A 24,670-nucleotide genomic window follows, 5' to 3' on the forward strand; every position below is an offset into this window, starting at 1 on the left:
CGTTTGATGAGTATGAAAATGATCAAGGCTTCACAGTCACCATATCGCAACCAAATGAAACATGAATATCTGATAACCCAGAATTTGAGAATTGTGGGATATTTTCCACTTGTAATAACACAAAAAAATATTAACAATACATTTAAAAAACATATTGACACTATATCTGACTTTGAAAATGGATAAATGCATCGTCTGCAATTAACACTTGTCATGTGCAAAACTGTGTGCCACAAAACCGACCACCTCGAGTGCTTCTAGTTTCTCTGCACTGTTTACTGCACGGCAGTGATCCCCTATCTGGGGCCAAATCTGGCCCCAGATAGGGTGCAGAGTGGCCCCCCAACCATTTTCCCAGTTAAAATAAAATTATTCACACTGGGAATTGTTTTTGTACTTCTAGAGTATGTAAGGTGCCAGAGTGCATAAAAAGGATCAGTAGAGAGCTTATCAATAGAAGTGCTAATGGAGTATCCCCTGTACCTCCCTACGGAAGTCCTAGCTAAGCCCCTAATGTTCTAAAACCCTAGAAATGTCCTAAAATCCTAAAAATGTCCTAAAATCCTAGAAATATATGGAGCTGCTGCAACCAGCCCCTGGCCTCCTGTCATTTTGTAAAAGTGGCCCCCTGCTGTACAGGATATCAGCTATTCTGCTAAACCATCACTTGCTGCTGGTCAGGACTGTGGACTCAATGGACTGTGCAAAGAAAAGGGTGATTGCAGGGAGAGTGAGGAGTCTGATAAGGAGGTTTAAGTAATTTAAAATGTGTAAGCATCCGATAGGTTTAAAAACTGTCAGTTGTACTTTTTGTTTGATCCTTAGTACATTTGATAGCAAATACTTCTGTAGAATTTAGTGAATAATGGTTTGATCTCATGTTGTTGTTTTTTTTTAAATATGTCTCTTATCAGTTTGAGCCATATGAACAGCAACAACGATACCACTAGAGTGTGATGTTGAGCCACACATCACATTACCCAGGTCAAAGCTCTCCCTTCTCTCTGTTTCATTATCCCTGACAAGAAATCCCGACACTCCATTCTTCAGTGACACCCAGGTCACATCGGCATCCATGAACACTCTGTGCCGAGCTCCTGTTAGCTGCTGTTTGACTTTTGTTACTTGGCTACACAAACAAACTGCACCTGAGTGTCTCTGCTTCACCTCAGCGGCGTGTCAGCCTCACCTGCTGTCAGACAGCGATAGACAAGGTTACGGGCCAGATGTTCTGTTTCTCCTCATCCCGCAGTGCGGAGAACACTCAAACACGCACTGCTGCTGTTTCTGCGTTTACTGTTAACTGTTGAGCAACATTTCCCATCTCGGGGGCTCAGGTCACCGTGACGCCATCATGTCGCTGCTCTAAATGTGTTTACCCAAGGCTGGCCCCGGACTTCTTTTATTGTTCCCTGCAAGATACGCTGATGCTCAGTCTCCTGAGAGTAATGTAAACACTCTGGGGCCCATCATGGCCCCACTGCCAAAAAAAGAACAGAGGCCCACTGCTTCACTCCAAACACAAATGTTACATAACAAAAACACCACCAGTTGATTCTGTATTTAGGATTGTGTAGGTCTGAGTGTGTGTGTGTGTGTGTGTCTGTGCAGTTGTCACCACAGCCCTCGATGCAGACTGCAGCCCGTCATGAATGTGCATTGCTGCCCTGTCAAACACGGAGCTGTTCAGTACAGCAGCTCTGTGGCTGTCAATCCAGGCACTGTGCATTTTAACCCTTAAACTCCTCTACTTCTTCGGCTGATTGTTCTCTTATATTTCTTTTTTTTTTTATCTCCTTTTTAGAGCGATCTGCCCCTCACTCATGGAAAAGCAAAGGATTCTGGTAAGAAACTCTCCCAATTTACAGATTAAACAAAGGAAAATCCATCATCATAAGTTCTGACCATCTTTTAAAGGTCCAGTGTAAAGGATTTAGGGGAATATATTGGCAAAAATAAGATATATGGTATATAATAAGTATGTTTTTTAGTGTACAATCACCTGAAATGAAGAATTGTTGTGTTTTTGTTACCTTGAAATGAGCCTTTAATATATCCATTACATCATATGAAACTACTATATTCTGTGGTTTTAACGGCTTAAATCACTGGGTTTGTTTGTTGTGGAGAAGAAGAGACATCTTCGGATGATTTGGTAAAAAACCTCCTGAATATCTGTATCTTAAGTTGTCAGAAAAAAAACGGTGAGCACACGTAAGCAAGTACTGGGCTGGAGGCCCATCCACGGCAAACCAAACAGTGTTGAAGAAACACTGGATAGTAACGTGGAACTGTCTTATTCTGTGCTTTTACCGGTTTAAATCACCTGGTCAGTTTGTTTTGGAGAGGAAGAGACTTTTTGCGGATAATTCCGCTTCTGGTAAAAACCTCCCGAACAATGAACACTGAAGGAATCCTAATCAGGAGTGTTCACGTTTGGCAGAAGTTTCATCTGGAAGCAATCTGCAGTCCGCACCACTAGGTGCCACTAAATCATACACACTGCTTCTTTAAAGGCATTTAAAAGAAGCAGTGGGGAAAAATCCAACCATTCATAATTTCTAGCTTCTTTGTTGTGAATATTTGCTGCATCTCTCTTTTAAATCATTATTAATTAAATGTGTTTGTTGTCAGTTCTGTTGATTGGAAAAAGCCTCAGTTTTTTATTATCTCTTTCCCTGAAAAAAATAGTGATGTGCATTTCTCACAATTATTCATAGGCTAAATTAATTTATAATTAGGTTTCAGTTATTGTCATTGCATTTGTCATCCTAATCAGAGAAAAATTTCACTCCAAATGATTAATAACCTGTAGGACTCCAGTGTATAGAGACAGCCATTAGTGTGGCTGTACAGGGCCTCTCGCAGGAGAGAGCGCTGGAAAGAGAGCATGTTATAATATACACTATTTTCTCTCTTTCTTGCGAACAGTGCTTTTTTTAGTGTCCACTGTACTAAAAAAACTGGTTTTCTTTCTGAGCAGGACATCTCTTTTTTTTCTTTGTTAAGATGACCTCACTGAATATCTTCTTCTCTAATCATTGGTGTTTTTTTCCGTTGAAGGGTCTGTGCCAAATCATGAGCTTTGTACACTTTATCTGACAGTATTAGGGGTCAGAGAATGAAAAAATATCCGTGTGTGGGAGAAACATGTCCTGAAAAGTCCAAAAACTAGAAACTGAAAGGCGGTGAAATGGGGGAGGTTAAGTCAAGCAAAATAAAGGGGCTGGAACAAAACCTAGAAAGAGGTGAAAAAGAGAAATGGGATTTGTAGAGGGCTTTTGAGGTGGAGGAGGAGATGATGAGAGCAAAAGACTTTAAGTGTGCTAAATTCAGCCTGGATATTTGGAGAGATCATGGCTTTGTGTCTTTGCTGTATTTAGTGTTTTTTTTCTGTGATTTTAACTCCCGTCCTACATTATGTCTTCACAGCACCTGAGAAAAAAGATGTTATATTGGAAAAATTCAACCGCACCAACTCTGTGCGTGATCGAATGCGCAAGTTCACAGAATCCACCCAGAGCCCAAGCGTCCCGGCTTTTAAGAGAGTTCCTCTGAGGAACGGGACCACCTCCGGCAGCAGCGGCCAGACGAATCTCTCCAGAGCCACTGAGCTGTTTACACACACAGCAGCAGCAGCAGCATCCCTCAGCACATCTGGAGACAGGCCAGCAAGGCCACGTGTGGACTCTACGTCTCACACCTCCGCCGCATCCCAGAGTCAGGCCACACCTCAACCAAGAGGCGGGCCCAACAAACCTCTGTCCTCAGCTGGCCAATGGCAGAACTCCATGGGAGGGACAAGACATCCAGCTGAAAAAGATGAGCATGCCTCCAGCAACTCAAAGGAAGACGGGACCCCAGGGAGAGCAGCTGGACAGCAGGTCACCCAAGGAGAGGCAGACCCGGACATGAAGACTTTCCTCACCATTGAGATCAAGGATGGGCGCACCACCAGCTCCTCCACATCCTCTTCCAGGACCAACATCGTGCCCATCACCAACATGACCCCACGCATCACCAGTAATGCTCTGGGACAGAGGGCAGGTAGGAGAACAACCTTACAGCGCTCAAATCGGGCTTAACATGATGCAGTATTTTCCAAACTGATAATTTACCTACCTTTGTTTAACCACCTCGTGCACCATGCCTTTTAGGTGATTGTATTGACTTTTAAAGCTCTATGGAGTTCATACGGTTTGAGCATCTGCGCTGTCTTTTAGGGAGCGTAAATCATCATTTAGTGACTGTCTTTCCTCGCTAATACAAACACGTAGATCACAATGAAATGCCAGTCACTGTGGGAGGCGACCGGCACCAACGAATCGGTCACATGTGGGATGATGACAAGCAACGCGCGTGGATGAGTGGGAATACATGTTAGCAGAACTGAATATGAAACAGCGTCATTGTACTGAAGGGTACTTGTTATAGAGTGGGCAAGTTGCTACAATGTGGAGGGGGTGAGGTCAGTCAGTCAACAGAAGCATGTATATTGAGACAAAGGAAACAATAATTGGCTGTCTAAGGACGGACTGAATGGTTAGACTGTTACAGTGCAATTGAATGAGCCTGCTCGCCCACACATGACAGTGTTTTGTTTGTTCCACGATGTAGATGATGCCCGTCCTCCCCTTGATCTAAAATGACACTTTCTTCCATGATTCATTTGGGCATTAAAGTAAGAAAAATTATTTGGGGAAACGAGTTTATTCTCAATGTGAGATCCGCAGTTTGAATGTGGCCGGAGACGGTTGATTTATGTTATCCCCCTCTTTTATGTTTTGCTGTCTCTCTCTGTTTACTGTCAGCTATCAAGAAAAGGTGTCCATGCATTAATGCCTTTATTAACAGTAGAGAGATGACAGGAAATAGCGTGAGAAAGATGGGAGAGGACATGCAACATAGGTCCCTGGTCCAGACGCAAACCAGGATTGTTGCAGCTCCTGGTCAGCACCTTAAGCTTTAGGCTTAAGCGCCCCGCAAAAAAAACTTTTAATGCAACAAAATAGCAACACAAGCTCCTCTGTTTTCTGAGTATCAAACATGGTGGCTAATAGAAGAACAACACAAAAAAGCAGAATAGCTGCGCACATCCAAAATCGTATAATGCAGGTGCTGCAATAAAAGATAGCAATAAACAACATGAAGCTCCCATAAGTGCAATTTATTAGCAATAAAGAAGGGCATTAACTCAAAACGTTACTTGTGGACATGCTAATAAAATGCACTTATGGGAGCTACAGTGTGTGGGCCTTTCTTCATGTTCTTTATTGCTGATGGAAGAAAAAATGTAAATATTACTGTGCAGCTTATCAAACAGGGCAACTCACCTGAAATAGTCTTCATGTCACATCAAACTGGAAAATCTACTTTCAACTTTTAAAGACTGAAATATGTAACATCTAGTGGGTGTTCGAGAACCAAATGTTCAACCAGGCATACTTAAATGGTGCTAGTTTCTGTAGTGTCATATAATTAATAGTCACATTAAGCAGCAGGCCAGTCTCATTAAAATGCATCTCTCCTGCACATGTACGTACTCAGCAGAGTACACACTCAGAGTGCAAGCAGCACCAGCAGGGATTAATTGATTGCATGAACGGAAAAAACGAATAGCTTGAATGTCAGTGTTGTTTCAGAAGCTTCTGCAGCTGCTGTTACTGTCTGTTCAAACAAGACTTCTTAGGTTTCAGCACTTCCCAGCAACCGGGACCTCCAACCCAAACAATTTAGTTAAGACTCAAGCTGGACCTGTACGATTACACCTCTTACAACCCCCCGGCATGTCATGGCAGCCCAATTTCAGCTCAGTTTGCTTTAATGTTTTTTAACTCCTTTTTTGGGAACCTGCCTGTCTCCCTTTAAACAAAGGCGGGCTGGGATTGCAGGTCCGGTTTCTCTCAAAAGCACCTAAGTCTTAAATGTACTGTACTTACACTGTACTGCACTGGTGTGCATCAATCCTGGATTTTATGATACAGCTTGTGTGTGTGTGTGTGTGTGTGTGTGTGTGTGTGTGTGTGTGTGTGTGTGTGTGTGTGTGTGTGTGTGTGTGTGTGTGTGTGTGTGTGTGTGTGTGTGTGTGTGTGTGTGTGTGTGTTTGGCGACAACAGGTCATAAGGTGCATGCATGTGTGTACTCTTGCAGGCGAATGAAAAGGGCTGTTTATGTTAAAGGTGGCGTCATCTACATTTTCTCACTTGTCTCTTGTTAAGACATGAGACCGTGTTGTTTATGACAGCATGGCAGCTTATGTAACTGACTAATGGCAACATAGTGCACTTTACTTATGGACACCAGGACCTTTCTTGGCCTTTTGGAGTCCTGTTCAACCAGCAGCTGTGGATTATATCTACATGAATTTAAATGTTTTATCCTTAAAATCCATGTAAATTTGTGTCTTTACTTTGTGTGTTTCAGAGTTGACCCTTGGCCTCAGAGCCACACCGTTCAAGATCTCTTCCTCCAGCCTCTCCTCCGGATCCTCCATCAAGGTACAGTCAGGTTTTGCAAATTATTTTCTTGGAAATTACTCTGGGGACAGAACCTGCCAAACATGCATCAAAACCACATTCCCAGTTCCTTCCAGTTAAAGATTAATGTTTTGTTTTCATCTCCTATTTCATTCCCAACTGACTCAATTGAATTCCACTGTTTTTGCCTGCGTCCCTGTCGCAGCAATCACCTATAAAGGCCTGAAAAGCAAGTGAGCCGGGACAGTGAAAGACAGACAGAGTGTGAGAAAAGGAGGGAGGAGAGGGAAGAACAGTGTTTATCAAACACAGAGTGGGTAGCCAGTCACATCTGTCCTTGTAGGGTATGTGAAGGAGAGAGAGTGAGAGGGAGGTGCTCAGGGCATTCCTCCTTTTCTCTCGGCAGGCCATGCCCACAGAGATTTATCTGGGAAATGTCTTCCCAGTTCACACCTGTCTGTCTTCATGCACACTGATTGCTGCCCGGCTGCATCCAAACACATGTTGACAAAAGTTCTTCATCGCGATGCTTGCCTCTTAATTTTAGCACTCTAGTTGGCTGAAAGTGGTTCGAGTCTAACCAATCGCCTCCCATCTCACAGTGACCTCTTGGGTTAGGAAGAACAGCCAAACTCTCAGTTGCCTCATTCCTCTACCTCCTCGCTCCTCCATGAAAGGAAGTGTCTTCATGAATGGAGAGTGGGGGATTGAGGAGATGAGGGAGAGGACAAGCGGTGTCCTGTTTACTCTTTAATGGCTGTGTGTTTTACTCCCTGTGTGGAGCACAGCTGTAATCTGGTTATGGGATCAGGGAGCTGGTTAATTAGCGATGGGAGGAGGCTCCACGAGGCTGCAGGGTGAATTTAAGGTGTTGGGGTGAGACTGTCTCCATCAGTTAGGCCCCACGTTGAGACGCACAAACAAAGGGACAGATACGAACGAAGATACCACAGCTGAGTCTTTCTTGTAGAAAAGGGATTTTGCAAGACGAGGACAAAGATTACACAGGAGATGAGGTTTATACTTGACTGAGCTGAGTGATGTTACAACCTTACCATAACGACACCCAGGTAACATCTTTGTGTGTTTGCCAACGTTTTAATGATATTACTAAACATGATGTATTTTAAATTATGCAAAAATAATTATATGTAGTTAAAGAATATGCTACAAAAAGTCTTTTCGTGTAATGGGACAGGTCAAAAGTGCGTATTTTTCCTCTTACCTGCTATTTATTAATATAGATTGTTTTAACATAAGTTGCTGAGTGTTGAAGATATCGGCTGTAGAGATGTCTGCATTCACTCCAACATAATGGAACTAGATGGCATTCAGCTTGTGGTTGTGAGCAGTTTAATGTAGAAACTGTTTTCTTTCTACCAAACTACAGCTGTCAGCCGAATCACTTCTCAGAAGGAAGTGTGCATATATAGCTAGTTTACCTAGCACCACTGAGCTAGCCAACGTTACAGCTCAGTCAAGGATGATGCGATTAATGTTCAGTTTTCGTGCTGTCACAAGCACAGAGTCTTTCGCCCATGCTTGGATGCATGCTTCCTTCTGTGCATTGATACAGTTGGTGGTCTTAGTTCTGGAGAAAGAAAATAGTTCCCACATGAAAATGCTCACAAAAAGGTCTGTGGATTATCTTGAGTAACCTAGTCATGATTTCTGGAGGGAAAGTTTGCCTTTTGAGTTTTTAAAAGTATTTTTGGACACTCTGAGCACCACAAGCTGAGTGCAATCTAGTTCCATTATATTAGAGAGAAGGCAGACAACTCTACGGCCGATATCTCTAACACTCGGCAACTCACAGCAAAACAATCTAGATTGGTAAAAAGTGCTACAGATAAGAGGAAAAATATGTATTTTTTTTTTTTTTTTTACTGTATTTCCCTCTCAGGACCTCTCACTGGTCTCACTGTCAGCTCACTAGGGCAGTATGGCTTATCTCACCAATATTTAGTTAAGTCTTAAATTGTAACCATCCTGCTGACTGCATGCCAGCAACACTAGGCTGTAATTTCTATACGTAACTATCCAAACAACAGCATCATCACAGGCTTAATTTGATGCCTTTATTAATGAATGTGACATAAAGTCTCTCTCTCATTTTGTCACTCAGCTGATGTTTCACTGTCCGGCTTCCAGATCTGCTCAAGTTTTACCGTTCAAACTCTGAGCCTGAGTGACTCGGCTAATGAGATTGTACAAACACTGCTGGTTAGCACCAACCAGAGGAGAGGCTGTTACCTTCAGACTGATCCAGAGACCACCTGTTCTCTGACTTTCCCTGGTTTAGTTGAAGCTCAAGGTTGTGTGATAAGTCGACATGTCAGGGTTCACGTTTAGGTATCTTAAATAAGAATCCTTTTTAATGTTAGCATATATGTTCTTCATAATGAGAGGAGTGTGCAGATATCACAGCAGTGTAACATGAGTTTTAATAAGCTGCCCCTGTTTGTTGTTGATTGTTGTTTATTGACCACGGTGGTTCCTGTCTGCGACTCTGATCTGTTTGGGTGGTCCAGTTTTCTCCTCGGTGGTCTAACTTCAGCACTCACAACCTCCACTATTTTTTTAGTGGTATTTTTTTAAAAATCCAATAAAACATGATGCTGATAGCATCAGCTCTCGCAGTGGATCACCTCTAAATTACAATCTATTTGAGAGTCGTCAGAGAGAAACATTTTAAGTGAAATAAACAGTGGAAAGACTCAAAAGCAATGGCAAGTAAACGTGAGTAGGAGCAATAGAGCTGCTCCTTCTTAAGTTTAAGTAAATGTTAAGGTCAAGATGCTAGTGTTTCTGCGCAGTGATGAGAGTTCATCTCAGACAGGTGAGACCAGCAGCTGATTACTGATGCCTCCTGGTCCGAGCGATCGCAGCTGCTCCTGCTTGTCTCAGCTGTGCGTCCATGCCGACCGCTCTGCGCTCGGCCTTGAACACAAATATAAATAATGCCTTAGCTTTATTACCGGGGTGATGACAGGACAGTCAGTCTCTTTCCCCTGGTCTGGAGATTACTGCCAAGCTCTGGGTCACACTGGTACAGTTCTGCGGGACTCACAGTCAGTGACAGATTGTCTCACTGTCACACAGAGAGAGAAGGACCTCATTGTTAATATACTGCTGATCCATGACACACGCTGGTTACCCAACACGTTCACATGCATCATGCGTGCTTTAGGCCTGATCTGCAGATTTCTGAGTAAACTGGGGAGAAAAAGATGTGAGAGAATCTTGATGTCTGGATGATGTTTTATTGTCATCCCAGACTTAAATCTAGATTATTTCCCTTGTTTCTATGTTGGTTCTTGACTGAAATCTCTGCATTGCTTTATTTCTTAACTCTTTAGGAAGCTACACGAGACTATTTTTGGAAACTCTTGTGAACAGCAGCTGAAGAATCACAATAGCCACAGACGCTGTTACACAAACAACCCTGACTCCCAAAAAGTGTTGTAAAATGTTAATAAAAACAGCATGCAATAATTTGCAAATTCTTTTTTTATACATATATTTTCCATTATATACTGTACAAAGACAATATTTGTATTGTTGAAACTGATAAACATCATTGTTTTTTGTAAATATATTCTTATTGTGAGATTGACGTCTTCAAAAAAGTTGGGCCAGTTGCATGTTTATCTCTGTATTGCATCGCCTTTTCTTTTAAGAATAAGCGTTTGGAAACTGAGGACACTAATTGTTCAGTTTTTGAAGTTAAATTTTTTCTCAAGATTCACAGGCAGGCCCCCCAAAATGAAGGTTCTAAGACCATCTTTGTGGGCCAAAACCCTTCTGAACTCTGTGAGAGATTAGTTTCTTCACACACAAAACTTCCTGAACCTGGAATTTTAATTAAAAGTTTCTTCAAGTATTAAAAAAAAATCAATTACTGTATTGAGTACTTTTTTCCTGTGTTATTCCACTTCATTGGGCATGTTATGTTATAATATTTTTTTATCGAGTTATTTCCAATGTGTGGTCTAAATTTCATGTAGCATTAGAAATATGTTTGACAGAAGATTTTACATATTGAGTACTTATACGGTAAAAAATAATTTACAAATCACTGCACACAGTTTTTATTTCCATTTTAAACAGCTTATCAACTTTTTTGGAATCAGGGTTGTAAGCGTTGTAAACATTTGTTTGTGCCATAATAATCAGAAATACAGACCCATGTTCATGCAGAAAATTGCAGTGTATGTGTACTTTTTGATCGATTTGTGGTGCTCCTTGTCTTTCTTCGTCACTTTGCTCTGCTGTGGGTAAAGTGTGTTCATGCTTTGATGCATGGTAAGACTGGACCCATGTCCTTCTTGGGTTTTGACCCACTTTCCCTTCAGCCAGTTACATTTCTCTCTCTGGGGGCCAGATTCTTCCTGCAAATTGTTTTGCTTACCTGTAAATCCCAGGAGAGATCACAGTTGCCCTTTGTCCTCTGCTGCACTTTTTAAAATCAGTTCAATGTTTGTGATGTTTTGTCAAGAATTACAGGTTTATCACGTTTTGCTTCTATCAGACTGCCTTCACAGATGCAGTTTGTACAGTGCCATTTGATTTCCCTGAATGGTCTGCAGTATGCCACTAAATCTTTAACAAGCATTTAAAAGATGCACTTGAGCATCTTACACTATGAACAGCGTGCACACACACTCCTCTGTCAGTGCACTTGGAGAGCTCTTAATTTAACACAAAAGCACTTGAAGCATTCACATGAGCAGCAGCTGTCTGTCAGTAAGCCTAAAACAAAGTCTACGAAGGGCTGCGACGTCCTTCCCAACATCCTTGCCCAGAGCTGTGGAGAACTCACCCTCACTGGTCACCCAGTCTGCTGTGTCATGGGTCTGAACTCTTTGTCCTTCATGGTCTGATCTTCCTTCTGAAGCTCTGCCTTGAATCACAGCACTGTAACATATCTGACCTGATTAGTTACGACGGAGTTGCATTTTGTCAGAGAGCAGTTTTATGAGGAGTGAACTCCACTCAGCCAGGGCCCAGAGCCACATCTAAACTCTTGTCGCCTGCCAGTCGAGGTGTAAAGGACAACGGCTCTGAAATAAAAGGAAAGTTGAAAGAGGGAGGGGTGAGTTTTCTGAATTGTTGCCACCATCATTCCCCCTCATGCCTCCACTAATGCCCCAGAACTGACTGGCTTAGTGGAATAATGGCGGGGCAGGAGATAAATAGACATGTCCGCGACACCTGGAAATAAGGGGGTGGGGCTATCACTGCCTGGGTAACGGGATTCCTTGCATGCTCATTGGCTGTCAGGGTGTTGACTGGTGAAGAGGGGAGATTTGCTGGGGGTATAAAGAACGTGCATTGTTTTGAAAGGTCTCTTTAGACAGACGGACAGAGAGGACACCTTCTACCTTCACATCTGAGGCCACAACCTTTTGATTCCTCTGATCTGACACCCCAGATTTCAATTTTTTGGACACTTAAGTGAACTTAAACAGACTTTGAAAAGTGTGACATTGAGTGCAGCTGGTCTGGCCATGCCTGGAGTCAACCTGGACTTCCTCCCAGCCTCACAGGCTCCGGAGGCTTTGGGTAGCCCAGATAGCGCCTGTGCCGAGTCTGGCCTGGAGGAGGTGATTGGTGATCTCCTCGCTCAGGAGGTGGCAGAGGATGAAGAGGAGCAGTTTTGTAAGAGGGAGTTTGAATTAACATTACAGTGTGCAGTGGGAGAGATCCACTGCGACCTGCAGGCCTTTGGGAAGAGAGTGGATGCCCGTCTGGAGGAGGCAGCGGGTCAGGTGGCTCCTCTGGCCGAGGCCATTGCCCGGCTGCAGGAGGAGAACAAGAGGCTGAGGGCTCAGCAAGAACAGCTGGTGAAGCAGGTGGAGGCTCTGTGCCAGGCAATGGGGCTTCCTAATACCTTACTGCATGAACCGGCCGGCAAGGAAAGCTCACCTCCGTGTGAAAACAAAACACCATCCAGTGATCCTGCAGCCCGCATACCCCAGGATGCTGCAGATGAAGCACCACATGATACTTCATCTTGCACTTCCAAAGTGTCTCCATCCAGTACACCCCAGGACACTCCAGCAAACACTCCCATGGATTCTCCATCAAGCGTACCCCAGAAACCTTTATCATGCACCCAGGACTCAGACTCTGTATCTGCTGGGACAACCACACCTCAGAGTTTGGAGCCTTCACCTGTCCCTCACCCCCCCACCTTTGCAACCCGCCGCTCCCTCTCTGCTCCCTCTTTGATGGCAAATGTTTCTTGCGACAACAGCACGGTACTGCTCTCTGATAATGGTTCTAATCATGACCCCTTTTTAGTTCAGATAAGCTGCGTGAAGAATGTCTTTTGTTCCAGTGTTGACAAGACATGTGGATCAGCTGGCCACTTCTACGTGCCATGCCGGTGTCACTCTGTGCTCCCGTTCACGTACTTGTTGACCTGCTGCTCCATCTCTCTTCCATTGGCTTTAATCTAAAATTTTATGTTCTCACTTCCTTTAAAAAACAGCTTGATCGTCTCAGCTGTCAGTCAGATTTGGCAGATTGTATTTATGTGGTGGACAACTGCAATCTGACACGGAGGTATTCCAATCCTCCGACAGCGTGTGTCTCTGATACTGTGAAGCACTCACGTGTGTCTGCATGCAAGTGTTCTGTTGAGTGGATACACTTCCTGGTGGAGGAAAAATTACCACATTTAACAGTAAAAGTGGCACTGGTCTATAGTTTCCCATGCTCAGATCATCTATAATGTTAACTTTGGCAGGAACATGAAGTAATATTCATGCATTTAAAAAAGGAGCCATAAATGAGAATGTTTTACTTGTCTGGCTTTAGAGCAAAATGTGATTTAAGGTTTAACGTTACAGAAATGGATGCACACTTTCACGACTGACCGGATAACCATCTTTAGCCTTGCTTGCTTTATGTAACCCTGTGTGTGTTTGTGTGCGCTGGTGACATTTTGAGGGATATTGAGTATTTGCGGCATTATCTCCAGTTATTCAACCGGCCAGTATTCATATTCCTGTCTAATCCTGCACAGACAGCTGGATCTGCCAATCAGGTGCTTCAGTAAAGGCGATGGACTTCCACTAAATGTTGCTCCCATGATTGCGATAATGAGGGGTGACCTTATCTGACTGTTTCTCTCACAGTGCCTTTGTGCATGTCAGATTTTCGTAATTCTGATGGTGGAGATTGTATTTCAAGTCAGCCTGATTTGTGGTAGCATGCTCCACATTTTTGATGAGTGTGGCTCGACTGAAATGAGTTGTATTTATTGATTCGTTGATTTTATTCCCCAGACCACTATAGAGAATGAGGGAAATCTGCCGCTCACAATCAGACTGGGAGCTGATCAATCAATAAATATCCTGTTAATCAATTAAAAACACATATACAGCGTGATCTTTGTGTGATTTTAAACAGCTGTCTGTGCAGAGTGTACCTCACTAAACGTGACAGAAATAGACTCGGACATTAAAAAAATATGCAGTATATCTGTGGTTACCATGAAGATGATGTAAAATCTTCTGCTGAAGCATAAATTGAAAATGATGTGCAACTGTGTCATTTCTGCTAAGCCACACTCAAAGTGTCCCGCACTCTAACATAAACCAGTCTTCATAGGGATTGTAGCCCCTCCCTTCTTCCATCATTAAAAACTAAATAAAAAGAGCATTTTTACGCCACTGTGACTCAGATGCTGGAAAGTATCCTGAAGCTGAATTAAACTCTTTAAGCTCTAAGGTTATCTGGGATTTTCTCACCCCACTCACATTCTCTCATTGGCTTGAATCAGAGCCCTTGTTTGGCTGCCTTGTGTCCCAAAACATTCCTCGTCGGTCAAGTGCCTCTCAGTCCAGGCTGTCCCATGTCCTGAAAAAGTCTTAAAAACAGTGACCACCCGTGATCACGCAGCGTTGTGGCTGCGCTGGACATTGTCCCTCCCTGGTGAGACCTGGCCCTGCTGCGGCCCGCAGGGAGGAGGCTGCGGACATAGACGGGGCCAGCTGTCTGAGCTATATCTGGACCTGGACTCGGTAACAACAAAAGCAGTGAAGCCACAGCTATTGCTCATAGTCTGCCACAGGCATTCAGCATGGCATGAAATGCAAATTTAAGAAGTGTTTTCAGTCGGATTTATGGTCCCTCCTGATATGCTGCTAGATATCCAGGTTTACCTTAACAACCTTTAATGTTATGTTTGTTCTCTTGGTACAACCCCTCAGCTTTTTTATCTTTCTTTTGTGCTCAACACTCCTTCTTTGTGGTGTGCATACCATTTTCTTAGAGTTTATATCTGCTAATGCATTGCTCCCATCTTCCAGCCATAATGATGTACCGTACCTGTCACATAAACTCCTGCTTCACAGCAGCTCCGTATCATTCAGACACTCAGTGTGTCAGTCACACTCCATGAACTATGTTAACAGTAACTTGGCAGGGCTGCTCTCGCTCTCATGTGCTTACTGTCACCCTCTCCGGCACGCCTGGAAGACGGAGGGGATGGAAGAAATGATGAGATGTGGTAAGCTGGTACAAAAAGAGATTATTAGAGGGAGCCTGCCTCACACACTCAGGCCTATTATGGCTGCAGTGTGTTTAACTGAAATCCTCTGTTGCTTATTACGCCCTAAATGTCAGCAAGCTTCACTAGTGGTTTTTTTTTAAACCCCCATCCTGGTTTTATAACTGTACGAATTAAAAGCCAGACCTCCAGATCAGGGGAATCTTCCTGAAGGAGCTCTCTGATGGCACTGTACAGGTCCAACTAAGGTCACAGTTTCTTTTTAGACACTGACACTAATTAATCTAACTGTTTAGCACATCTGTGTGCATGTGCTCTTGCTCATGCTATGTGTGTTTTGTGTTGTGTGCAGATGGAGACAGAGCCCATTGTGGCCTCTGAGCCGGTGTTTTCAGCTGGACCGTCTGCCCAGATGGTGTGTCACGTCCCGGCCATCCCCAACGGCTCCAGCTCTCAGGCCAAACCAGAAGAGCGCTCCGGAAAACTGACTGCCGAACAGCTGGCTGCTATCGAGGACGAAGAGCTCCTTGACAAAATGGTACTTCACACCCAAGTTATAATTCTGCAAGATTTACACGTGAAAGCAGCACTTTGTAATGAATACAGCAGCTTCATTCATGCAGAACGTTTGTGTATTAACACAAATCTCGCCAGTTATGTGAGCGTATGTTTGGAAAAGTCTCCGCTCGGTTGGGTTGTGTGCATTCACAATGCTATTTTAGAGCTGCATGCATAAATAGAGCCATGCCTCTTTGGCATTTTGTGAGAAATGACCTCATTGTTTCCGTTGTTATTGTTTGTTTTCTGTCCACAGCTCGATGAGTCGAAAGACTTTGAGGAGAGGAAGATGATCCGTGCAGCCATGAGAGACCTTCGCAAGAGAAAGAGAGGTAAAAGAACAAAAACAGCTGTCTCCTGATTGTTACCCCCGACCACATAAACCATTATCTGTTCCATTGATTATATCTTGACTACTGCTTTCTTACAAATCATCAAAAGTAGACACGCTTTCTGATTACTTTTAATTAACTTTTTCCCTCATAATGAGGTTTTTTTTTTCCTTTAACAACTTGAAAAAAATTCCATATGATTTCTATCCATTCTGCCCTCAGAGGTCATGCTGGGATGTACTCAGGAGGAAATAGGTATTGAAGGTTGGTTTGCAGTGTGCATTAACAACTGATATTTGCCTGTGTTTGTCTTTTTGTGTGTGCACCCTTCTGTCATTGTCCAACAAAAACAGTTGAACTCGAAGACCTCTGTGGCGGACGATGAAGGATGATAATGGCAGTTTCGTTTAACGTGCATGAATCCTGGTTTTACACTCACCTCAGTGTGCTGTAACAGCGTTACTGAAATGTCTGTCGCATTTAGTGTATTCCATGTTTTGCAGTGAGCACCCAGCAAATGGTTTCACCAGGCGTTCGGTCTGACTGTTGAACCTCTTAATTGGATTATCAGATCTGTTAAAGTTCAGTGCACGCTGTAGTATGGGGCATACAGAGGGCAACAAAAAAATCAGACTGAATGGAACAGAAAGTTAAAGAATAAATGTCTGCACAGTTTGTTTAAATACACTCTCAGGTAAAGCTGGAGGAAACACAGCAGGTATCTTTGCTGAACTTGGGACAGCCCTCCACAGGGAACAATCAGGGTGTGTTTGCTTTCTTTGATCTGTGATGTTTGTGCAGTGCATATTGCTTGACAACTCTGGCTCTTCTGCGAGCCTCCCACCTGTGGGTGTTTGTGTGTTCAGAGGAATTTTACGGTGCTGTGGAAAGAATCCTGAAATGAATCGCCTCAAATTTGGAAGCCTTGTTTAAATCCATCTTTGTGGCAGTCAGATGAGGTACTGTCAGTTTGTTTGGGACCTTTTGTCCTTCTCCTCCTCTTTTTCCACTGACATCATCTCTCCACCTCTCCGTCCCCTCTGTCCTCTCTCCCCTCTCCTCTCCTCCACCCCAGACCAGAGAGAAAAGGAGCGCGAGACCCGTCTGCAGGAGCTCCGGCAACAGAGGGAAGAGCGAACACAGAAAGGCCGCGCTGGGGTCGGAGCAGGAGAGGTGGTGATGAGGAAGGTGGAGAAGTCGGCGGATGGCTCCAGCCACAGCCAAGTCACCAAGACAGACCGCTTCGCTACATCTGGTAGTCTTTTCTTCTCCTTTCCTGTGCATTTTGAACCTTGTTTAAACCTGTATTTAACCCCTTGAATGAACAAAAAAAGCGATTCTTATTTACAGTTGCAAAACTCAAAAGCAAAAGGAAAAAATAAACAGTAAAAGCAGACTGAAAAACTAATTGTAAGGATACTGGCAGTCATACAATGGATATGCAAATATGTTATGATTTTAAGTATGTGTTTTTGTTTTTAGATGATGGGAGCAGATCGACACGGAGCACTGTTGTTGAGGCCAGTTATGTGCAAAAAACAGACAGTGAGTCATTATTTTATGTTGCTCTCTGGCTCTCTTATAATGCTGTAAAGTCATTACAGCTGTATTACTAATATCACTCATATTTCTGTGTGTTTGTTTATTTCAGGAGGTACAGTCCAGTCAAAGTCATACAGTTTTAGCTCTTCCACATCCTCCTCCTCCTCCAACACAAGCAAAAAAGTGGGCAGGTAGGTTGTAAAACATCAATAGTAATGACTCTTATTGTGAAACCTCTGCACTTGCACAAATTAACTTGCTCTACGTATCTCTGTCTCAGTGTGTTTGATCGCGAAGATGACACATCGTCTCGCAGTGGTAGCAGCGGGCTGGCTGCAGTGGAGCGAAGGCAGGCGGAAAGGCGCAAGGAGCTGATGAGGGCTCAGACTCTGCCCAAGACCTCTGCCATGCAGGCGCGCAAAGCCATGATAGAGAAGCTGGAGAAGGAGGGAGGCGGGTAAGGATAAACAGAGAGGCCTTAATACCAAAGAAAGAAAAGGAGCAGTTCAAAGCATGTAAACATTAACCTGAGTTTTGTTTTTTTTTTTTAAGCCCTGGAAATCAAGCAGTCGCCAAGGTAAACAAGGTCCAGCGTTCCACCAGCTTTGGTGTACCAAACGCAAACTCCATCAAGCAGATGCTGCTCGACTGGTGCCGCGCCAAAACCCGCTCGTATGAGGTGAGCCAAGTAGCCATGGAAACCCACTGTGTGTTTAGTGCTCATCTTTAATGTCAGCCGGTGAAGCTGCTAAACCTGATGATTAAGACAAGATAGGCTGAGATAATATTTTCCCATTTTGGGAAAGTTTCCATCATTTATCTATCACTGCCTACATATCTGCTCTGTTTGTCTTCCCCATCAGCATGTGGACATTCAGAACTTTTCATCCAGCTGGAGTAACGGCATGGCATTTTGTGCCCTGGTGCACAATTTTTTCCCTGAATCCTTCGACTACAGCTCTCTCAGCCCGAGCAACCGCAGGCAAAACTTTGAGGTGGCCTTCAGCACTGCAGAGTGAGTACACACTGGAGGACACGTTTTTACTAGTAACATGTCCACTAACCACATCAGGTCTGTCATTGTTAAGTTTTGACTATGAGTGAGAGCAACAACCAACCACATCAGCTGCAGTGAACCTTCATTTTTGTTTAAGCGATACTTTGCTGATTTTCAACCAGCTTTGTATCAACACTGTGGGTTGTATGTGTAAATGAACCGTGGTAAACTTCTCTCCATTGTACCAGCGCCCAGATCTCTTTGCTCATTTTCGCTGGTACTTGGGCTTTTGCTCAGACATATTTTACTTCTGCATTTTGTTTGTCTGCCACTACTGACACAACGAGTATAGAAGTGTATCGAGAGAGACGCGCCCCCCTCTCTCTCTCTCCCTCTAAAAATTCAGACAAACCGTCGAACTTGGCAGCGCTAATAAAATATAAATCACAATTATACTGTTAGTATTTTTCCTATTTCTTACCTAAAATATCTTCAGAAATACTTTTTAGTGCGCTGTTTTGATGTAATACAAGAATTTGTGAGCAAGAAGCTGGCGTTGCACTGTCTCCTTTACCGTTAAAACTGAGGCTAAAAAATCTGAGATCAAATAAGGTAGTGCTGATGAAATATGAATCTCTGACTGCATGGCCTTTTTTTCACTGAAAATGATTTCAGAAAGATATTTTAGCTTTGTGAATAACAGTGATTCTAGATCGTTTGTTACCAGACAGCTGCTAGATTGATTTCTGTGGAAAAAACTAGCATTACATCACCCACCAGCAGGAGCGTTTATTGGAACGGTGCAGTGCTGTGCATTTTGGCAGTTGAAGGTTTCCTACCTCTTGAGAGAAAAGCAAATGCAACAGCCATTTTCCTCTGTTTTCTCTGGTCATGAATGACCAATTTGAAAGGCATCTACATTTTCTACTGCATAGACAGCTTAGATTATAAAAAAGACCATCTTTCCACCAGTGAAATACTAAGCCTAAAGACATAGATATTACTTTCCAACCAAGGCGGCCGTGCAGTGAATACGCAATGAACATCAAACAATCCAAGCCAGCTTTCCAAACAAACACATTTCCCTTTCCTTGCATCATACAGATTTATCCCATAATCCTCTAATTCCTCTGTAAAATCATTTTTTATTCATTATTGCTCTTTGCCAACATCTACTTGAGCCTGAAGCACAGAGATGTCCCGAAAACAGAAGGAAGTTCCTCGGCTGATGTCCCAGTGTTAATATTCCCTGTCTCTCTCAGGTGTATCGAACCACCTCAAGCCTACTACTACTCTATTTGCTCCACCTCTAAACCTCCACTCTGTCCTCCACTATGAGTAACTGCTGTGATCCCTCCATCTGCTCTAAACCAGAGACCCATGAGCTCCCCAAACAACCAGCAGGTTAAAAAAAAAAAACGGACAATCTCCCGGCTGTGCCCCCAGATTTTCTCTCCTTTTTACTCTCTTCTTTCTCTTCTTCTTTTTCTCATCCCTCCTATATCACACCATTCTCACTTGTGATGCCCTCCACCCACTTCTGTGTGTGTGTGCTCACATGCTCCCAGTAGGATGATGTCCATGCTGATGTTGATATTATTCATGCTCTCAACACCAGACTGTCACCCAACCACAGCCCCCGTCTTTCCACCTTTGTGTTGCACTATCATTCACTACCCCGGGCAACCCAACACACACACACTCACACACACCCACACACACTCCGTCCTGTGCACCAGTGTGTTTTTAGAGTCACTACATGGTTGTGTCTTTGTTGTTTTGTTTTTTTTAGCAGAATCCTTGTTGTTTTTTTCATCTTGTGGTCTTGACAGAATGTAGTCGTATTGAAATGGTCAAAAAAAAAGTTGCACTGAAAAAAACAACAACAAACAAAAAGGCTAAATGAGCATCGCCTGCTCATTTGACATTTTGTTTTGTCTTATATGTGTGTTTGTATGCCACAGACTGTATGTATCATGATGTTCATGAAGCATGTCAACTCATGGATGTATTTGTGAACACAGAGAATGTAATGTTATCGTTTCTTTTTGTGTGATTTCTCTCTCTCTCTGTCTCTTCACCCTGAATCTGTTTCGTTTGGCTGCTCACTGCTTTATCTGTTTTTTTTTCTCCTTCCTCTCTTTCCCACACTTTGTCCATTATCTCTGTCCTCTCTCCTTCTTATCTGTCCTCCACCTCCTGCTCTTTGTTTCTGTCTGTTTTGGGACTTCCCTTCCTTCCTGTCCTCGTCCTCCCCCATCTCTCCCTCTCTCCCCCCTGCTGGGTGCGGGCACAGGAAACTAGTGGACTGTCCCCAGCTGTTGGATGTGGACGACATGGTGAAGATGCGTGAGCCGGATTGGAAGTGTGTGTATACGTACCTGCAGGAGTTCTACCGGGGTCTGGTGACGAAGGGCCTGGTTAAAACCAAAAACTCCTCCTAGAGTCGCACCCGTCCTAAAACTGAACCCATGGTGAGAGAGGGGCCAAAGCTACAGTATGAAGGAACCTCACTTTGGTTCTGACTGACTTAATGGGATGAAGAGACTGTGTGTGTGTGTGTGTGTGTGTGTGTGTGTGTGTGTGTGTGTGTGTGTGTGTGTGTGTGTGTCTAACTGCATGATTTAAGCAGCTGTAAGGATTTAAATCAAACGTGGTGGTTCAGAAAACTCCTTTATTGGCTGCTTTTGGACATTTGATCCTTCATGTTAATCTGAAGCTCCAGAGGTCTAAAGTACCAAACATGGTATGCGTGTGTGTGCGTGTGTGTGTTCATGTGTGCATTTCTGCATAGTCAGACTATGGCCCAGGCAGAGAGCCAGGACCATCTGCAGCTCAACACTTTAAAAGGAACTGCTGCATCACAATGTTTCAAACAGAGAAGTTAAGAAACAAAGCAGGGAACGGAAAGGCTGCGTCGTCCACTGACTTTTTATCAAGTGTGAATTTACAGCTGTTTAGGCTTGTAAAGCCTTTTAAAGGCACATTAATAGTAAAGTGCACAATGACCCTGAATTTGCAGTTCCCTAAATAACAAAAACAATTTTGTTATTGACATTTATTTTCTGGTGGGAGAGATTTACCCTCATGCTTGTTCCTGTTGCTCTACACTTTGTTTGCGTGGGACTTCTCAGATGGTTTACAGTACGTGGAGATGTAATGCCACCCTGTGGTCACTCCCTGCATAGCTCACACGTGAGGTCTTTGTTCCTAAAAGTGTTTATTGAAACACGCTGCATTAGTGAAGTTTATTTATAGAGGTTTTTTTAAAGGGTTTTACACACACTGCTTGAGAGAAAACAGAGACAAAAAAGGATAAAATAAAGAAGAATAAGCAGACCATAACCACAACAAGAAAGGGCATGAGTTCACCAGTGCAGAGGCCTGCACGCATGTGTGTGTGTGTGTATGTGTGTGTGAGAGTGAGAGAGAGAGAGTACATGCGTCAGAGGAGTAAATATGAGTCTCATGACTCAGGTCACACTCACAAATTAGATGACTTTAGACTCAACTAGACAGAATCAGAAAAGACTTTCAACTTGTGTTGGACTTATACACCAATGACTTGTGACTTCACATGGACTTGAGACAAAAAGACAGTCCACACGACTATGACTATAGACTATGCTCCCATCTTCTGATAAGGAGTTGCAACTTGAAGCGTCACCTCCGAAGTAATTTAGTCAGGTATTTATGGAAGCGTTGTCTAGTGTGCAGACTCGTTTTTTTCCGTCTTGCACCTAGTGTGTATCATCTGGATATGCATGTTTTTTCAGACTTTCTTGTTTCACTTGGCCTTAGGCCTGTTGACTAGAAAACACCTGAAAGCTTCCCCCAAGATAATTTGGGAAGAGAAAGTTAAAGACTTTTTTCCAGTATGAGATGAGTTAAACACAACAAAAAGACAGAGCACAAAGTTTGGTTAATGATCATAAGAAAGCACCTGGTGGATGATTAAATCTGAATATTCATGATTGAACATCTGATGAGAATATCCTCCTTTCTCCTCCATCTCTGGTCCTCTACCATCCCGCGCTCATCCTTCTTGTTCTTATACACACCGTCTCCTCTATGCTGTTCCCCAGGACGTATGCCAACTGCATGCCTTTGCTGGAAGTGGAGGACATGATGATCATGGGTAATAAACCCGACTCCAAATGCGTCTTCACCTATGTACAGTCTCTGGTCAACCACCTGCGCAGATACGAGATGTCCATGGGTCGGCCCTGTGACCTCTGACCTGTGCTCAGTGAGCGGTCAGCCTCCCTCTCCTTTCACCTGCCCCTCCCCCTCCCCAGCTCCATCTCCACCTGATGACCGCCTCCACACTGTCAGGCTGCGTCACAGAGTCGCTCATCTCTGATGGACACACTGGGGATTGTGTGTGTTTGTGTGTGTGTTTGTGTGTCAGTTTGCTTATTATCTTGGCAGTGGTGATGTGTATTAATTATTTAATTAACACAAAGTCTGACTTTCTCCAGCAAGAGAGCGCCAAAGTTTTTATAAGACAACATTTTAAGCTTTAAAATTTTACCTCTTTTTTTCTTACTCAGCTTTGTACCAGGTCATAATTAACATGTAGTAGCTATGTCACCGCACTAGTGTACTGAAACACATCGAGAGAGAAGAGAAATATTTTTTACAGTATTTCCCCTTTTAAGTTATTTATAGCTACAATTTTCTCTACTACACTTTTGTAATTAATGTCATTTGCTAGCATTGCTGTTGGATATCCCGCAGAAGAACAACAATACCCAACTTTACGATGAATTATTTGGTTTTCATTTCGGTACTTTTTAATTTTTTCCAAACTCTGGCTGCTGGAAGTATTTTAATTAAGTTATTACTATTCTCATGTTGTTATTAATTATCATATTAGTATTTAATACATGAGCACAGGGATGTTCTTTCCTTATTTTTCATTATGAGTAATCTCACCTTTCTGAACTCTACAGTGCTACTGAGACGTGTTTCAGATTATTATATTATTTTAACAGCAGAAATGCATGCAGTCAAACACGTTTTTATTCAGGTAGAAAGAAAACAAGGGGTGTGTTATAGTCTGATATCATAGAGCTGAAATGTATCATTACTTGATGTTTTTTACTGCTTGACTGACAGCACATGAGCTGTCATCATCTACCAGCATCACTGACTCGCCCTGCAAACACACTCACACACAGCTCTGTTAGAGGGCTCCTTATTTATGCTTGAGTAGATTTTTTTTTTTTGAAAATATATTATTTTTTATTTTGTTAGTGTGTACATTATGCTTTTAAAAGTTCAAGCTATCACTTTGTTTTGTTAAAACTAATTGGGGTCACTTTTTGGATGAGTTAATGGGCCCGACGAAAGCCGGCTTTCTGTTTAAACATGAGTAATCATGACTGAACATAACTACCAACTGTATATTTTACAACTTGAAGCTAAGGAAAATTTTTAAATGAAGATTTTTATTGTAAAAATTAAGATTCCTTTGAGAAGATGTTGAAAATCTGATCGTTTCGGAGCTGATTGATGGTAGTTATCTCTTAAAGCTCTGTTTGAGTAGATTTAGAGAAATTATTTGAGAATTATTTCACCGCTGCCAGCTGAAAAACAAACAAATACCTTCCACGGAGCAGCGAGTGCTGTACATAAGAGCTTAAACACATTGTAATTTCACGTTTCTGTGCACCACAGTTAAATGTGAATAAAATCAAATCAATTTGAGAAATGAATGTGTTGGGGATTATTGCTTTTAATCGGTTCATGAAACACATATTTTACATATTAGATTATTTCTATCAAATTTCACATTTGCTTCTATTCATACTCCAGATCTACACAACCTGAGACATGGTCCCCATGGTCATGGACAACCTGGAAAAAGTCATGGAATCAGTAAAAATCTTTTAAAATTTTGTAAAAGTCATGAAATTTTTTGCGTGCAATGAAATCGTTATGGTAATTACCTTCCATGTTATGTAAAATAATGGCAAATTTATTTTCTAAAGCTGTCAACGTAATGTCGCTCCAATATGTGTTCATATGTAAAGTTTGCAATCACACACATTTCTTTCTCCTTGCGTCCCGTCTGTCCCTCCGTGTGTATGCTGGATAGCTGAAATTACAATCATTAGATTAAGTAGGGCAAGAACAAAAGATATGGGTCCTTGAAAATTCATAAAAACATTCTGAAACTGTGAACATGAAAATGTGCGAGAACCCTGATGAGACTTCAACATTCAACACAGTAAAAGGA

At 42.8% G+C, this 24,670-nt stretch overlaps 1 protein-coding gene across 4 annotated transcripts in view; it reads left to right on the forward strand.

The window, feature by feature from the left end:
- Positions 1–24,142, forward strand: part of smtnb (smoothelin b) — a 62,802-nt gene extending 38,660 nt beyond the window's left edge. The window contains exons 8-21 of one of the 4 annotated variants that reach the window (XM_088076741.1): positions 1,805–1,844; positions 3,433–4,047; positions 6,424–6,497; positions 15,350–15,535; positions 15,812–15,887; positions 16,110–16,151; positions 16,963–17,142; positions 17,370–17,432; positions 17,539–17,620; positions 17,710–17,886; positions 17,982–18,108; positions 18,293–18,444; positions 20,723–20,900; positions 22,512–22,652. In XM_088076741.1, coding sequence (XP_087932867.1) covers positions 1,805–1,844; positions 3,433–4,047; positions 6,424–6,497; positions 15,350–15,535; positions 15,812–15,887; positions 16,110–16,151; positions 16,963–17,142; positions 17,370–17,432; positions 17,539–17,620; positions 17,710–17,886; positions 17,982–18,108; positions 18,293–18,444; positions 20,723–20,870 — 1,962 coding nt within the window. In that variant the 3' untranslated portion in view covers positions 20,871–20,900; positions 22,512–22,652. Of the gene's footprint in view, positions 1–1,804; positions 1,845–3,432; positions 4,048–6,423; positions 6,498–15,349; positions 15,536–15,811; positions 15,888–16,109; positions 16,152–16,962; positions 17,143–17,369; positions 17,433–17,538; positions 17,621–17,709; positions 17,887–17,981; positions 18,109–18,292; positions 18,445–20,722; positions 20,901–22,511 lie in introns of all 4 variants that reach the window. The other 3 variants (XM_088076740.1, XM_088076742.1, XM_088076743.1) reach the window with 3 other exon arrangements.
- The last annotated feature ends 528 nt before the right edge of the window (positions 24,143–24,670 follow it).

Source organism: Plectropomus leopardus, chromosome 4 (genome assembly GCF_026936395.1).
Source record: "Plectropomus leopardus strain MGB_pleo_1.0 chromosome 4, ASM2693639v1, whole genome shotgun sequence".
Taxonomy (NCBI): Eukaryota; Metazoa; Chordata; class Actinopteri; order Perciformes; family Serranidae; genus Plectropomus; species Plectropomus leopardus.